This window comes from Trachurus japonicus, chromosome 7 (genome assembly GCF_045865225.1).
Source record: "Trachurus japonicus isolate A0001 chromosome 7, Traja_1.0".
Classification (NCBI taxonomy): domain Eukaryota; kingdom Metazoa; phylum Chordata; class Actinopteri; order Carangiformes; family Carangidae; genus Trachurus; species Trachurus japonicus.
Genome location: NC_140913.1, coordinates 19,788,974 through 19,804,141, shown reverse-complemented (window position 1 = coordinate 19,804,141; position 15,168 = coordinate 19,788,974). Strand labels below are relative to the sequence as shown.

Below are 15,168 nucleotides of genomic sequence, written 5' to 3'. Positions count from 1 at the left end.
CGTGGAGTTACCAGAGTGCAGCTGCTGTGATCTGTTTACGGCCCCACTGGTGTTTAGGTGATATGATTTACATTATATATATGCCTAACATGTTGATTTCTAAAGATAATACATGTTTGTTCAAGTACATTAGTCACTGTCTATGTATTTTATTCCTCTCGCATCTCAGTGTGTTGAGACGTCACCATGGTTACCAGGGGCATCAAAACACAACAGGTCTCGATTTTTACAGTCTATGGTCTCGAGCAGGGCAGACAGCGCTTCATGCATTGGTCTTCACATGAAATAATTTACACACATCTGTAACACCAGAGGTGAGTGACCACTTTCAGCTGAATTAAAGACCTTCAAATATTCTTTCCAAGGTTGGTGTGTCATGTTGATAGGCAGCTTATCCGCCAATGTGTATGGTAATTGAGCACTGTACATTTTTAACCTGTGGTGGAAACTAGGTAGCCTGAGTTTTCTTGAGTATGAATTTAAGTACAATTTTGAGTATCTCAATTTCCATTCCACTTGTACCCCCCAAGAATATTCCAGTATTTTCTGTAAGAATCCTATTTAGTGTCTCTTTATTATTTAGTGTCTCCTCCAAACAGGCTCACTGAAGACTGTGAACATGTTTAAAGTGGATTTTCCCGTAGACCAGTCCGACAGGGCTGTGGAGAGGAGGAGGTCGGCAGAGTCGGCACGCAAAGCCAGAATCTACAACACCAGGCTGCGCGTGATGGGCCTTGACCTTGATGCTCTGGACCAACAGGTCCAGGAGAAAAAACACAAGGAAAACTTGGAGAAAGAACGACACAAGGCGTATGGTAAACTGAAATACGGTCTTCCCTTTATAATATTAAGCCATCTCCATATTTGAAATCACATTTCTTCACATCTGAGCAATGACCACTGGTGTATTTATTTTCGTTGTATTGCAGATGAATTGAGAAAGTATCACGATGACATACTGCTGCAGCAAGATGTTGATGAGAGACAAAGGCAGGCAGCTTTGCATGCCGACCTGGCCCAGTACTGGGTCACTCATCAGCGTGTGGAGGACTCCAGTGATGCTGATCTCAAGTGTGGCCTGAAGGGGGCATTCAGTATCACCACTCCAGAGGGTGATCTAGGGCCTGCCAGCATGCAAATATTTCAGGTAGGCTCCCTGTGACTGGCATGTACATGTTGTGCGCCAGGAGCAGTGGAACACGATCCAGTAAAGGGTTAAATAAATAATCACATTATCCCTGGAGCACCATGTCCTTGTTTCATGTACAGGGAGAGGGTATTGGAGAGGAGCAAACGAGAAGAGAACAAATGAAGCTGGCAAAAAGAGATCTGTGCGCACAGGAGGAAGACAATAGGAACAGGCTCATGAGACACAAGCACAGAGGTGAGAGGAGACAAGCACACACAGTCACCCACACACACTGTAATCACCGATGAGCTCACACACTGTATGCTATAGCTTCTGTAAATCACACACGTGCTTCATGCTTTCCTGCACAAACAATCACACACTCTCCTACGCAAAGCCCCTATTGCCAGGTGGCATTGATGAATGCTCATCCCCGGGAAGTCGTTATGTACGTGTGAGTGTGTTGTTGAAGAGCCTCGTGCAGCGGGTAATGGCTAATGCAGGTGTGAAAAACACACACAGTAGGTGATTTCCAACTCGTGTCTGTGTGTCACAGACATGCTCGTGAACAGAGAGCTGGTGCATCAGGACCTAAGGGGGGTTCGGCAAGCCGCTCTAGAGGAGGAGTGTAAGAAAGCTGCCCGCATCGCTCTTGACAACTACAATCAAGCTCTGGTACAGTACAAGCATGTGCACGCACAGATGGACACACAGACACACACAACCCCTGCTGATGTGAATGCTCAAAGCGAAATCCAGTGGGGTTTTTTATAGTGGATGCATGGTGCACTCAGGTGGGATATAAAAATTAAAATTGCTAATTGAAAATGTTAAGCGATGCACACATTTTCTGCATGAAGGCTGCCATCATATTTGTTAGTAGCAAGCAATATGGATGGTTAAACTCCTTTGATGTATGCATAGACCTTGTCTGTTTTTAAAAGCCTCCACTTAGCTCTACCCTCATTTGCCTGAATGCACTCAACTGAATCCTCCATGGGGAGGCATCATTACAAGTCCTTCAGGTCCTGGTATTTTTTTTTGACAGTTTTGTGGTTTCTCTAATAACCACTCACATGCATGATGCACAAGCAAATGCAACTGACTGATTTGAGCTCTCAGGAGGACATTCACCACATGGCTGATTCTTGACTCTAAGCCAGACGTAACCACGTGCTTAAGCTTGGGTTTCATAAAGCTGCAACTATTCCAATCATCGAGGGAGTGATCAATCAACTATCCCCCAGTAAGGCCTCACCAAGACCTGTTCCCCACAGGCTGCAGAGCGGGCAGAGAGACTGAAGGAACAGCGCCGGAGGGAGGAAAGGGAGAGCCTTGCAGAAATGTGGCACACACTGACGTCTGACATGATGACCGAGCGTGCAGAAACGGCAAAAATAGAGGTGGGAGGAGGGAAGCCAACCCAGGTTTTGACTGATAGGTGGAAGGGGATGAGCCCGGAGCAGCTGAGCGCCATCCATGGGGAGAGGCAGGAACAGTGCCTTGAGAGACAGGTACTGGAATTGCCCCTAAAATACAATGGGCCTCCCATACACAAATGAGCAATTCAAGTCACATCTTACTCTCCTCTAAAGCTCCACTGGGAAAAATTCCTTCTCAACTTTCCAAAATTTTAGACACATGACAGGGTTCGACAATAACGGTTGCCCGATTGCCCGGGGCAAGTAAAAATTACCGGCGGGCAGGTAGAACCTGCGCGGACTTGCCCGGTCGGGCAAGCACCGACTCAGATTTTATTATTTTTTATTTTCGGACTTTTTATGCATTTATTTTGAAAGGAGAGCTGGAGAGAGACGGGGGGAGAGGGAGAGAGTGAGAGGGGGTGTTGACACGGAGCAAAGGCACTGTCAGGTGGGATCGAGCTGGGTCGCTGCAGCGGGTGTGCTCAGTGCTCTACCAGGTGAGATAGGCTGTACGTCGCTCGCGGCTCGCCGTATTTAATCGGCGATTTCACAGAGCATTTCACTGACGGTGAGCGGCCTGACGCTGCTTCATTAACGCCGCCGCTGTTTCAGACTCGGGGCAGAGGCACAACAGTCACCCGTTACCGTTTAGTTACCATACCGACGAGCTAACGTGCCCTTTTTAGGTTATAATCCTGTTGTCAATAAACACACGTGGAGACGGCGCTTCAACCAGGGGTGTGAAACATGCGGCCCGCGGGCCAAAACCGGCCCAACAGTGGGTCCAATCCGGCCCTCAGCAAGTGTGAAAATTTTAAATTGCACATATTTTTATCAAGAAATTTCAGGTGGTTCATACTATGTTTTGTAAAAGGATAGTTCATTAACTGTAAACATCTTAATAATGTACTAAAAGAGAGGAAAAATAAAAAATTTAAAATATATGTAGGGGAGAGCGGGGTAAGTAGTGCCAATTTTTACTTAAATTGCCTTTAAAGCAAGGGGCTTATAATAATGCCCCCAACTAATATATGTACATATAGTTTAGGATGTTGTGCATCCCTGGGAACAATCACTTTGAATCTTAAATCAACTGTTTCAGAAATATAGCTTTAGAAAAAAAAAAAAAAATCTGGCACAACTTGCCCCCGGTGTGGGGTAAGTTGTGCCATTGGAGAGAATTCACTGGGGTAAATTGTGCAATCGATAATTGAAGTAAAACAGATAATTTCAATCTCACAAATGTTAATGCTATATAAAAGCAAGACATTCAATACAAAATTAAAGCCAGAAGCGGCGATGATTGGGCCCTCGCTTGTCCCCATGTAGTCGCGGAGGCCTGAGCCACGCTGGGGGCTGTGGCTCAAAGAAACGCAATGTTTTGTTCATCCACCAGGCTACGAGCACAACCAGACTGGGCAGGTGTGTTCAGGGGCAGTCCCTCATCACACATGTTAAGTTTCAAGAAAATCAGTGCCCACTGCCATGTTTCTCCTATACACAGACAGCACTGCCACTGGCACAACTTAACCCAGGCCCTTTGGCACAAATTACCCCAAGCCCAGCATTTTGAAAAAAAAGGATTCCCCAGCTGTTTTGAGCTGGCATCATGCTAACTGTATAGACTCATGGTGTAGCTTAATAAGGCACTAAAACATGTGTGAACTGTTTTCAAAGTTATCTATAATTGTTCAAACATGGCAATCAAAAAACCTTGATCATAGAAATTTTACTTTGGAGGGCAAAAACTTGTTTTTTGAACATAAATGTGCTTTCCTCTCAAGCCATGTGTCTCCCTTCTTGATAGGATGAGTGAAATGGATGCCCCTTCAAAAATATGTGGTCACATGACCAACTTCTTCTATAGTTTTCTAGATAACAGGGGTGGAACTACTTGCCCCATGGCACAAATTACCCCACTCTCCCCTATAGGCTATCATGCTATTGTTTTACTGGTTAGGCCTACTTGAGATCAAATTGTGCTGTTTGTTACCCCTGAACTAAACTGAGTTTGACACACATGATTGGCTGTTTGCCTGTCACTGTTGTTTCAATGTCCCACATCCTTGAGTTTTACAGGGGCAACTCAATAAACTAGAGTAACATGGAAAAGTCTAGGCTATTTCCAGTAGTTCAAGTCAAATGACCCCAACCAAGTATTGAGAGTAGATGGACATGAACATTTTCATATTAAAAATCATTTTTTAAATTGGTCTTTTCTAATATATATATATTTTTTTTAGATACTGCATTAATACTAAAGCTAAATTGTCCACTGCAGCATGTGAATGCAATGAAAAGAATAAAATCTGATTGGAGGAGCCAGCTATCTGTTAAAATGTTGTCCAGGTTAATGTTTTTAGCCATTAAAAGGCCCTTCAGTTCAAGATTTCAACTGTGATCGGGCATTAAACAGGTGGCTCACCTGTTCAGATAGGGCATAGAGGGTGTAACTGCTACTGGTCAAATAATGTGAAATAGCAGTTAATTTTACATGTCTGCAATGATTGCCATTTAAATGCAATTATAGATCATAATAAATACTGCTTTCTGAAGAAAGAAGTGTTGTGTAGTGTTGTGTATAGTCAACAGGAAGGATTTTAGTAAGATATAAGTCATGAGCGAAAGTATGCACCACACAACGAGAAATAAAAACCTAGGCAGGGCAAGTAAGAATTTAGATGGGGCAAGTAGATTTGAAAAGTACTTGCCCGACAGGGCAAGTGCGAAAAAACCTTAACGTCGGACCCTGCATGATCCCTTAGAATAAAGTCATAGATGGGGGAAAACAACACAAAGCACTGATGAGCCTCCATGAGCCTCCAGACTCTGATAATCAGCATTCACACAGAAGACATTCCCATTTAGTCTTTTGATAGTGAGTGCTGTCTAATACACAGATCCAAAATGTCCCATTGGTTTTCAATCAGGCTGAGATCTTGTAATTCTGAAGGCCATAGCATACAATTTACATAATTTTCAAATTCATCAAAAAATTCAGTGACCTCCTGTGCCCTGTATGGATCTGAATTTATTATGTTTCTCTGCTAATTTATTCAGGTTTCCATTGAATTTTACATTCATGTCTCCTTGTAAGTCTTTTTTTTAAAGGTGCATATGTCTAAAGCTTGTATTATTCCTGCTCTGATTGAGGCGTAAATGATACAATAATCCTCTGCTTCAATTAATTATTCAAATGAATTACGTCAGCAGAAAAAAAGTCTACTTTCTTTCATGCAATGCAAACCCCCAGACTGTTAGCCACCCCTTCATAAAAACTGAAAAATATAACTGGTGTCCCTCATAGCAGTTCCACATATAGCCTTGAATCTATTTCTTCCCATCTTTAGAGACAAAGGGATGCTAAGAAGATTCAGGATGCCATCTGGGACCTTCAGCTGCTGAATCTGTCCAGAGAAGCAGAGGATAAGGAGACAAAAGCAGAAGAGATGAGGAGACAGAGGAGGATTCAGACGGACCAGTTAAACATGCAGCTGGCAAAAGAACAGCAGGAACAGTAAGCACTGCACATACATACAGCACATACACGTAATATCTAGGCAGTATAGTAAGCAAATCTATATTTGGTGAAGGTGATAATTAACAATGTAGATTTCAGTAACCATTTTTGGAGACAGTGTGTTTATATGTGTGTCTGTGTCCCTCAGTCAGGAATACCTGAACAAGAAGCTGTACACCAACAAACCCACTAAGGATTACTTTCATCAGTTCAACACCAGCTCCCGCTGACCATCACAGACCCTACACAGGCTTACACAGGCTTGTCCTCGTCTGACAGTGTGCTAATAAAATTGATTGTTATACTCGCAGTCCATGTGAACTGAATCCTAATTAATCAATACATACTGACTAAACTTAAGTGACAGGTATTTATTGATTTTATTGGCTGATATCGGTGACAATAAAGGGAGCCTTTTTTGGTACAGATTGTTCCATGTATTTTATTTTTCAGTCATATATCCAGTTACAGTGGTAGATTTCATAATGCAGTTACAGTTATATTGGCCCCATGGTACAAGTCCACCCAACTCATATAGATACCATCAGTCCCATTATGCCAATTGTGCTCCCAACACACCACATACAGGCACATCTCCACCCCAACAGGGATACACACGCCCAACCCCTCCCCTCCCACTCAGGCATTGTTGTTTAAAGTCTGTCTGTTTTACTGAGTTATGAAGAGGCTTCTCTAAATTAACCAATTCACTTTTTGAACTTTTTTTTAATCCTTTTAACTATAAAAAAAGGGGGGAAAACAATGGTGGAAAAGCAAATGCCAGCATCCCCAGCTTTCCCCTCGACAGTGAAAAGCAAAGAGCGAGTGGCAGTCGAGTGAGTATCTGTGTGTGTACACTCATTCCTCATTCAAAGCTAACATTTGCCCCGAACACTGACAAACACAGATGTTTAGCAGCAGATAGTCATGTTAGAATATTGGCATATTTTGTGTCATTCATTGCTCCTGTATGAAAATAGATTATTTTAAAAGCTTTTTTTGTCCTGAGTGTGTCTGTATAACCAACAGCAGGGAGCTTACACACACCTCCTTCAGCGCCACTAGCCATTGTAGACATCCCGTATTCTTTACCTCAGGGACTGTCGGGTGATGTTTGGCCAGTTTCAAGCTTTTATTTATGTAGGGAGAACTGAGACAGCAATGTTGCATATAGTAGATGCTCCCTGTGGTGTGCACAACCTGGCTTGCTGCATCCCTGCCGCTCACAACTGCATCAGACAAAAACTCCACAGATATTCACTGCACTGCAATGCATTGCTGGATGGTTATGGGCATGAATGCGATCTTAGCTTTCATCATAATGTAACTACTTCTATCACTACATGACACTAATGTACAATTTTTTGATCTTCAAATTGTGAAATGTTTGTAAACATCTACAGAACAATGTGGATTTTTTTTCCTTTTTCCTTTTTTTTTCTTTCCTCAACTATGAGCTAGTTTTGCTAAATCTGCCAAATCTCACTGCAGTAATTAGTCAAAAACGGAAAGTTTGAATTCATATAGCAATAGTACAAAGAAGAAAAAGTACAGCTTGCAACATTTTAAAATTAAGTGATTTTAAACCTGCACATTTTTCACATTTTTTATCAAACATTGGTTGGGTTCATCAAAACAATCTTTAAGGGTTGTATTTACATTCAGTGGGAAAAAAAACTGTCATTCCAGGTCTTCTCATAACCACTCCTCTCTCTCCTGTAGCTACCTTGTAGCTCAGATTTTTGTTTATCAGTAGCATGTAGATACAACGTCTACCCAGCACTAAAAAGAAAATACATTCTCTGCGTTTGATGCAAATACCAACTGTTTGCCTTTTCTTATACATCAACTGGCAATCATAAAGCCTGTCTGCGATGGCCATTTGCGTTGATGAGGATCTGAAAATAAAACTTGAGAGAGTGTTTGCCGACAAGACTCCACTCCCTTAATCTGTAGTATACATAAATACTGCTCCTCAAACAATGTGTAGTATGAGATGAACAGGTATGAAAAGATTGTTAATTAGAGACAACAATGTTTTAATACAGTGTAGAAAGAGACAAAGACAGATACAGAAAGCTACACATAGGTCTCGACACGAAAAATTACAATATCATTTCCAATAATGACATTTCACTTCTGGTGGGAAGGCGAGAGAGTAATGACATCAATCTGGTGCTCTATGCAGACCCAGCAGGCACAGGAACATGTAAGGAGCATGTACATATCTATAATACTGTATTATGGCTAAATAGATAGATGTAGATGCAGCTATATACACCAGATGCTACTCGGCATCGTCACAGCAAGTTCCCCTTAATGCATCCAATGTTATTTATAGTAAGAAACTTGGCTTCACTTAGTTTCAATGAAAACATCTCGATCAATGAAATATGTCAATAAAGAGAAGTCATGAGGTTTATATAAATAGTGTAGAACACAATATGAAAAAAATATGGTAAAAAGAAAAAAATGTCCGACAAGGAAAAAAGTTTGATGTTTTTTTTTTTCTTTCTTTCTTTTCAAACACATAAAAAAATAAAAATGTAAAAAATGTCACTGGCAAGTACAATCTGAGACATCAAATGGCATTAGACACACAACATCATGTGTGAAATAAGTCAAGACATGATAAATATCTAAGTGATGAGACATGTTACAGCAACATGTGCTGTCTGTTTCCCCACACATCATCCTCCTCTTTCAGTGTACTACTCTGCATCTCTATCGGACCACGCCTACAGTCCCTCTGATATTTCTACCTTTACAGTATTCTGTCTTTATCTTTCTACAGAGTTGGTGCAGAGAGAAAGAGAAGGAGAAGAGAAGGAGAGTAATGAATGTCAGTTGTTTGGAACTACACAGGTATAGGAGGGTGAAGGGGTGAAAGGACATCTTCAGGTCAGTCAGACTTGTATCATGTTGTCCACTACTTTGGACACTCCTTTGGTCAAAATAGTCCAGTCGGTCAGATGCCTGCCAGGGGCATCTGAATGGTCAATGTATTGATTGTGTATTAGTCGACAAAGTACAGATCAGCAGGTCAGTAAGGAACAAGAGCATATGGGCACGAATGTGTTGACATGTTTTGGTCTGATGGTCCCCGGTGGATATGTTGGGGGGGCGGGAGGGGGGGTGTTAATCGAGGATGGTGACTGAGTTGGGCATGCCGTTGGTGGCTGAGGAGACAGCGGTGGTGTTGAGCGTGGTGTTGTCCGGCAGACCATGGAGCACCTCTAGGCCCTCGCTGGGCCGACTGATCTGGCTGACCAGAGACTCATCCATGTTGAGCTCCGTAGTTATGGCACTGCTGCCGTTGAAGTCGAGGTTGTCCTCGCTGCACAGCTTGCTCTCCTCGCATAGAGACGCCTGGCTGGTCGTGCGCTTCTCCTCAAGATCACTAAAGTATGTGAGGGAAAATGTTATCAGAAGGCATGAACAAAGCTAATATGAGTTGGCTTAATCTTTAATCTTTCCCCAAAACACAGCTTTCTTTAGCTGAAAAACACATGGTACTAAACCAGCTAAACCCTTCTTTCAACCAAAACTGCACAGAAAAATTAGTTCCACGTTCTTTGGTTCTTGGTCTTTCATTATGGTAAATTGAATATCATTATTCTTTGCTTATTATGTGAAATGATTAATAGATTGATCAAAAAATAAAATGAACCAATTAACCAATAATGGATAAAAAGGTGTTAGTTGCAGCCCTACATAATACAATACATTATCATTAATCATATTTCTATGATTAACCCAATTGTTACAGGCCAAACAGTAGGTGAGTGATGCATTGGCAAGGGATGATAAATAAATTGGTTCAGCATAACACATCACAGCATACCTTTCTAGAGATCTGCATAGAAGGGGCAGGCATTGGGGGAAAAGAGGGACAGTGAAAGGAACACAAAGGGTTAGGAAAACCAAACAGTGCTGAGGGAATAAGGGCTGTGTTAGGAGGCTGAATTCAAAGGGGTGATAGAAACATCATGTGGCACTCAAAGAAATGACATGCACTCAGATAACAAACCTGTACTCTCCAAACGTCTCATCTTTCATAGGCCGCGCCTCCGAGTCCATGGGACCATCTTCTTTATCTTTCACTGTGAGGGAGAGAGATTATTGGATTTCATTATCAGCGCGATCTCAACCATGTCTCTCTCTCTCTAAGCCACTGTCTGAGACATCGATAATGACATTCTGTCAGACAGAGAGATAACACCAAGTTTATGTGCGTGGTTTAAAAATACTCTCACTATCTGTGGACAATCTGTTTATTGATGTTGTTTATAGTTTGACTACTGAGTTACTTCCTTGCCTGGCTTTCAGCATATGACTGCCATTCTGAATATTTCTTTTAAAATTTCAAACTATTTAAATAATTAGTTGTTCAGAAGCATGGTGCCATTGGGTATGGTCAGATTTGTAATTCAGTTTGTTCTTGGTTCCTCAGCACAGAGAGAGCCAGTCACTTGTTATTCCCTTGTGTGGAGAGGGATGAAAGGCTGGTGTTTCTCTCAGACCAGGCAGACAGTGGCCCGCAGGTTGCAGTTACTCTTGTGGTTTGTGATTATTATTTTACGGTTCTTTTCAGGGCAGACCTACTTCCTTACTATCAAAGTAAGGAAGTGTAAGCTTAGAGGTCTGTCTCACTACATGTTTGATGTGAAGGCTTCGAGCGAGAAAGTTGGCGAAGTGAAATCGGCCATTTATTTGGAGTTGGAGCCACTTTAACACTTAAAGAGTGTAGAGAACGGTTTGGGGAGCTTTTTAAACATGGTGCAATCTTATTTTACTGTCTTCTTTCCGGCTAGAGCAATTGTTTACTATAGCGCTTCCCTGTAACTGCTTTTCTTCTTTTTCTACAGCAGTGTCATTTTCATTATCAAGCTGTTTTATGGCTCCAAACTGGCAGTGGCTCCCAAATTCTACACAAGATTCACTTATGATCTCAATGATTTATTGACACCAAACAGATGCTCTCAAACTGTTTGACATGTGTACTGATGAATACTTAACAACCATTATGGAGGGATAGCCACACTTGCCTGAGTATTTTCCTCCTTTACTCCTCTTGATGAAGCAGAGGATGAGTAGTATCAGCAGCAGCAACACGATGGCACTCACGACGCCAATGAACCAGCCCTGTGTTGCAAAGCTTGGCTGCACCTCTGTCACTACTTCAAATAGAAGACAAGCAGAGGGAAAAGAAAGGAGTGAGGGTTTTTTTGTGATGGAGGAACAAAATAAGATTACAACAAGGAGTGAAAGGGACAAAAAGGGAAGGAGGAACAAGATAAAAGAGGGAGCTGAATCTAGAACAAAACAGACAGAGCAGTATGTTTTCTGACAGAGAGACATTTCACCAGGGAGCTAAAGAATACAACAAAATACCACAAACAAACACAAGTAATGGATCATTTCATATGGCTAACCAAGCTCGCTTTTCAGACAAGTCTTTGAAAGCACTTCACAGGCAGCACAGGGAACTGCAAGACACTCTCTGTAGGATCAGGCTTTATATTTAGATGTGGGAAGCCCAGAGGAGAGCGAGCAAAGAAGATGAAAGAAAAAAGGATGAATGAAGGCAGAACGCTCATAGTACCTGTTCCTTCCGTCTCAATGTCAGTCTCCCAGAAGGTGGTGGAGTTGCTGTCTGTGAAGCGTAAACGATAATGAGAGCCAGGTGTCAGGCCCTGGAGCTGGTAGAAAGATTGAGCGGAGTTCACCTTTTCCGATTTCTGCCATTTAGCCCCATCTGCAGAAACACAGCATATTTATTTTTTTGTTTTTCATGATTGATTGTGAAACTGTCCATTATGCACATTTTAGTGTGAATATCATACCCTCCTTTTTGAGGTAGTGGATCTGGAAGTTAACATTCCTGTGTCTCTTTTTGGCCACCCAGCTGAAGTTAACTGCGTTCTCCCCCACAGACAGGTTGATATTGGTAGGAGGCACTGAAATCCATGCAAACAGAGGAATTACACTCACGATCTAATACGATCTGTTCGTGTGAGTGGTATATGAGAAACGTGGTTTGTACCTCCTTCCAGTGTGGTGGCCCCCTCCTTCATGATGGGCTCTCCGTCCCCAGCCTTTGTCCGCCCCCTCAGGTAGAAGCGGTAGTGGCTGTGACGGTCCAGGTTCCTCAGAGTGAGGCGGGTGACTGCGGCGTCATCTATTGTCTCTACCTGCATGGGGCTGTCATCACTCTCGACAACTGACCACAGCAAAGCCAAAAAAGCATTCAATCACGACTCGGTCTTAAATACATCGTTACTGGTGATGACACATTGTTGTGGGTGACAAGTGACTGACTGATGAGCCTCATTAGGGGGTTACGCTTTTGACAGTTTCCTGGTGTTATTGATTTGTTGGAAACATATTGTGTTGTGTTATTAACTCTACTGATCTTTTGTTCTGGTGTCTTTAAAGCCACAGCACTTTTAACCTCATCAACCAAAAGCATTTACTGTATGTGTGCTGAACGGATAAAGATTCAATGTACGTAAACAATGCTCACTTCGTTGGTATTGCAGCAGATATCCAACGAGGACTCCATTGGGATGGTCAGGGGTTGTCCAGTTGAGGGTCATTTCTGTCTCTGATGGGCTGTCCAACATAAGGTTCATGGGAGGACCAGGAACTAGGAGCAACACAAGCACAGTTGATTAAAAATTGACTTGACTTTAAAGGGATTATTATACTATTCAATCTGGCTCACCCCCTCCACCCACCATGATCCCCTCTTCCTCCCTTTATTACAACCATTGGGCTCCATCATTTTATCTCTTGCCTCCTTTTTCTCATTCTCACCTCCTTCGTCAGTCTTGAAGGCCAGCGTCTCAGAGGGAGGTCCCTCTCCTTTGCTGTTGAACACAGTGACGGCCACGGTATAGTGGGAGTACGGTCTGAGATCACTGATCATCTTCTTCATCTCACTTGGCCCTGTCTCCACCACGGTGCTTTCTGATTCCTTGGCCCTCCGGCCTCTGTGATGGCCCCTAGAGCCAGTTCTGGTCAAATAGATCTGGAAGAGTCAAGAGAAATGATGAAAGAGGAAATCAGTCTGAGTTTTTAACATTTCAAACACGTCCTTCATGCAATTCATAATATGATTATGTTGAGCGATGGGGTATGACTAGGACGTTGAATGGAACATGCATCAAAGCCCAGATGGAGGATAAAGTTAAATACTGAGTGTGTGATACATTTTGAAGGTAAGAGAAACTAAAATTAAAAAAAGGATTTATCCTTCACAACCTTGAAACTAGAGAGAACTCTGAAGCCTCTGCCAAACCAAGGTGTAGCTGCCCCCTCCATAAACCCAATATATGTATTATTCATGAGGACAGGGGCTGAATATGTTAGGCCAAACAACAAAGGAGATACAGGATCAGTACCTTGTATCCCAGCAGGTGTCCTCTGACCGTCTCTTTTTCTACTGGCGCCCAGGTCACTTTGATGGTAGTGCTGTTCATTAGTGCAACACCCACATCCATTGGAGCCTCCAATGGAACTAGAAACAAAGAGACAGACAAGAAAGAGATGGATAAGAATGAATGCTAATTTATAGAGGACTGTTGCTGAAAAATTGTTTAGCATTTGAGTATGTTAAAGGGACTACAAGGAGTTTCGGAAAGCTAAGTGTTTTCACACTACATTTCCCATGAGCCTTCGCGTGTAGGCTATGGTGAAATTTTTGGACCGGCGCAAGACAGACGAAAGTGAAAACATTTGCCAAGAATGTTTCCTTTACTTATCCTCAGGTGAATGTCTGAGCCTCATAGGTTGTGACACGGACATAAAGTCAAGAACAGCCCCGAGTACTGGTTCCTGCAGCTATTTCATAGCTGTAGGGGCTAGTGTTCGGTGCGATTGCCCCGTGGCCCAAATAACTATAAAGACAAAACAATATATTTATTGAAAATGGACCCATTAACAAGTGTGGGTATTGTAGATTTGTCCACATTAATATGAGACTCTTTTATGAATAAAAGCAAACTCCTTTGGGTCTCTTTAAATATTTTTACCATCTTCTCCTGAGTAACCAATGACCGGATCTGGCTCAGGTCCTGGCCCTATCTCATTGGCAGACTGGACCTTGATCTCAAAGGCAGAGAAGTTGCCAACGTCATTGACGATGAACGGTGGTGTCGTTGTATGGTTGATGTGCCAGTTGGGCCCACTGCCCACCACTCGCCTCCACATCACCCTGTACTTGAGGTTCGGTCCATTGAAATTGCGTTTGTCCAATACCTGAAGTGATAGGAACAGCAGCCAATAAGATGCAAAGCCTTTTTAAAAATTAGTTTGGTGTTTCTTCAGAATATTGAACCATCAGGTAATAGGTGTACCTCCCAGGTGATGAGCAGAGTGTCTGGGTCTATGGACTCGCTCCTAACATCTTCAGGGTTGTTGTCTGGTACTGTGTATTGAGAAAAAACAACAACAACTCAGCATCATTTTTGTAGGGGAGAAGTGTTAGTGTTAAAGCTGGTTAAAGAACATTGTCTCTTACGTTCAGCAGCTGTGTTGTGGATTTCAGATGGCTTGCTGGGATCACTCTTACCCACATCATTGATGGCAATGACCCGGAAACGGTAGGACATATAGGGCCACAGGGAGAGGCTAGTATGCTCATTGCCCCCTCTTACTCTTTTCAACTCTTCCCAACCCTTCTCCTTCGAACCTTGGTCCTCAAACTCAACCACATAGTCTGTCAACAAAGAAAGTTGAGAATAGATGGGAAAAACAGATGGTACACAGTGAGGGAGAAATAGAAACATAAATATAGACTTGGTCATGCTGAGACACTTCACAAAGGTCTGACATTGCTCATGTCCAGGTATTGAAAACAGAGCAGCCTTTCATTATTAATGAGATAAATGGTATAGTTTATAGGTTTTACAGTTAGACAAAATGAAAACCTGTATAATGTAATGTGTAGGACAGGGAATTTGTGTCTATACTAAACCTAGCACAGGGCTGTTGTGGTCATCTCCAGGAGTCCAGCTGAGGGTGACAGTACGACCCCTAGGATCAGAGATCTGGAGCAGGACAGGAGGGTCTGGACGATCTGAGGGGAACAG

At 42.5% G+C, this 15,168-nt stretch overlaps 2 protein-coding genes across 4 annotated transcripts in view; one reads left to right on the top strand and one right to left on the bottom strand.

Moving 5' to 3' along the window:
• Nucleotide 1: 1 nt before the first annotated feature.
• Nucleotides 2-6,383, top strand: ribc1 (RIB43A domain with coiled-coils 1). Of its 2 annotated transcripts, none has more exons than XM_085781953.1 (8): nt 2-314; nt 600-815; nt 930-1,147; nt 1,270-1,384; nt 1,686-1,804; nt 2,407-2,643; nt 5,904-6,070; nt 6,222-6,383. In XM_085781953.1, exons 2-8 carry the CDS (start codon nt 620-622, stop codon nt 6,301-6,303), a joined length of 1,134 nt encoding a protein of 377 aa, XP_085638079.1. In that variant the 5' UTR covers nt 2-314; nt 600-619; the 3' UTR covers nt 6,304-6,383. The 2 variants fall into 2 exon arrangements, with proteins under 2 accessions (XP_085638079.1, XP_085638080.1); XM_085781954.1 differs by having other exon boundaries at nt 276-314; nt 645-815.
• Nucleotides 6,384-8,091: 1,708 nt separating this feature from the next.
• The window catches only part of l1cama (L1 cell adhesion molecule, paralog a), a 40,989-nt gene continuing 33,912 nt past the window's right edge, over nt 8,092-15,168 (bottom strand). The window contains exons 17-30 of one of the 2 annotated variants that reach the window (XM_085781950.1): nt 15,054-15,155; nt 14,598-14,795; nt 14,434-14,504; nt 14,110-14,335; nt 13,480-13,595; nt 12,893-13,106; nt 12,600-12,722; nt 12,120-12,296; nt 11,920-12,033; nt 11,679-11,831; nt 11,122-11,253; nt 10,104-10,176; nt 9,918-9,929; nt 8,092-9,473 (exon numbers count right to left, since the gene is read on the bottom strand). In XM_085781950.1, coding sequence (XP_085638076.1) covers nt 9,212-9,473; nt 9,918-9,929; nt 10,104-10,176; nt 11,122-11,253; nt 11,679-11,831; nt 11,920-12,033; nt 12,120-12,296; nt 12,600-12,722; nt 12,893-13,106; nt 13,480-13,595; nt 14,110-14,335; nt 14,434-14,504; nt 14,598-14,795; nt 15,054-15,155 — 1,973 coding nt within the window. In that variant the 3' untranslated portion in view covers nt 8,092-9,211. The remainder of the gene's footprint in view (nt 9,474-9,917; nt 9,930-10,103; nt 10,177-11,121; nt 11,254-11,678; nt 11,832-11,919; nt 12,034-12,119; nt 12,297-12,599; nt 12,723-12,892; nt 13,107-13,479; nt 13,596-14,109; nt 14,336-14,433; nt 14,505-14,597; nt 14,796-15,053; nt 15,156-15,168) is intronic. The other variant, XM_085781951.1, reaches the window with a different exon arrangement.

Coding starts and splice junctions, on each gene's coding strand:
- ribc1 (XM_085781953.1), top strand. CDS start 620: ATGTTTAAAGTGGATTTTCCCGTAGACCAGTCCGACAGGGCTGTGGAG. Junction 816..929: donor AGAACGACACAAGGCGTATG/GTAAACTGAAAT, acceptor GTTGTATTGCAG/ATGAATTGAGAAAGTATCAC. Junction 1,805..2,406: donor ACAACTACAATCAAGCTCTG/GTACAGTACAAG, acceptor TGTTCCCCACAG/GCTGCAGAGCGGGCAGAGAG.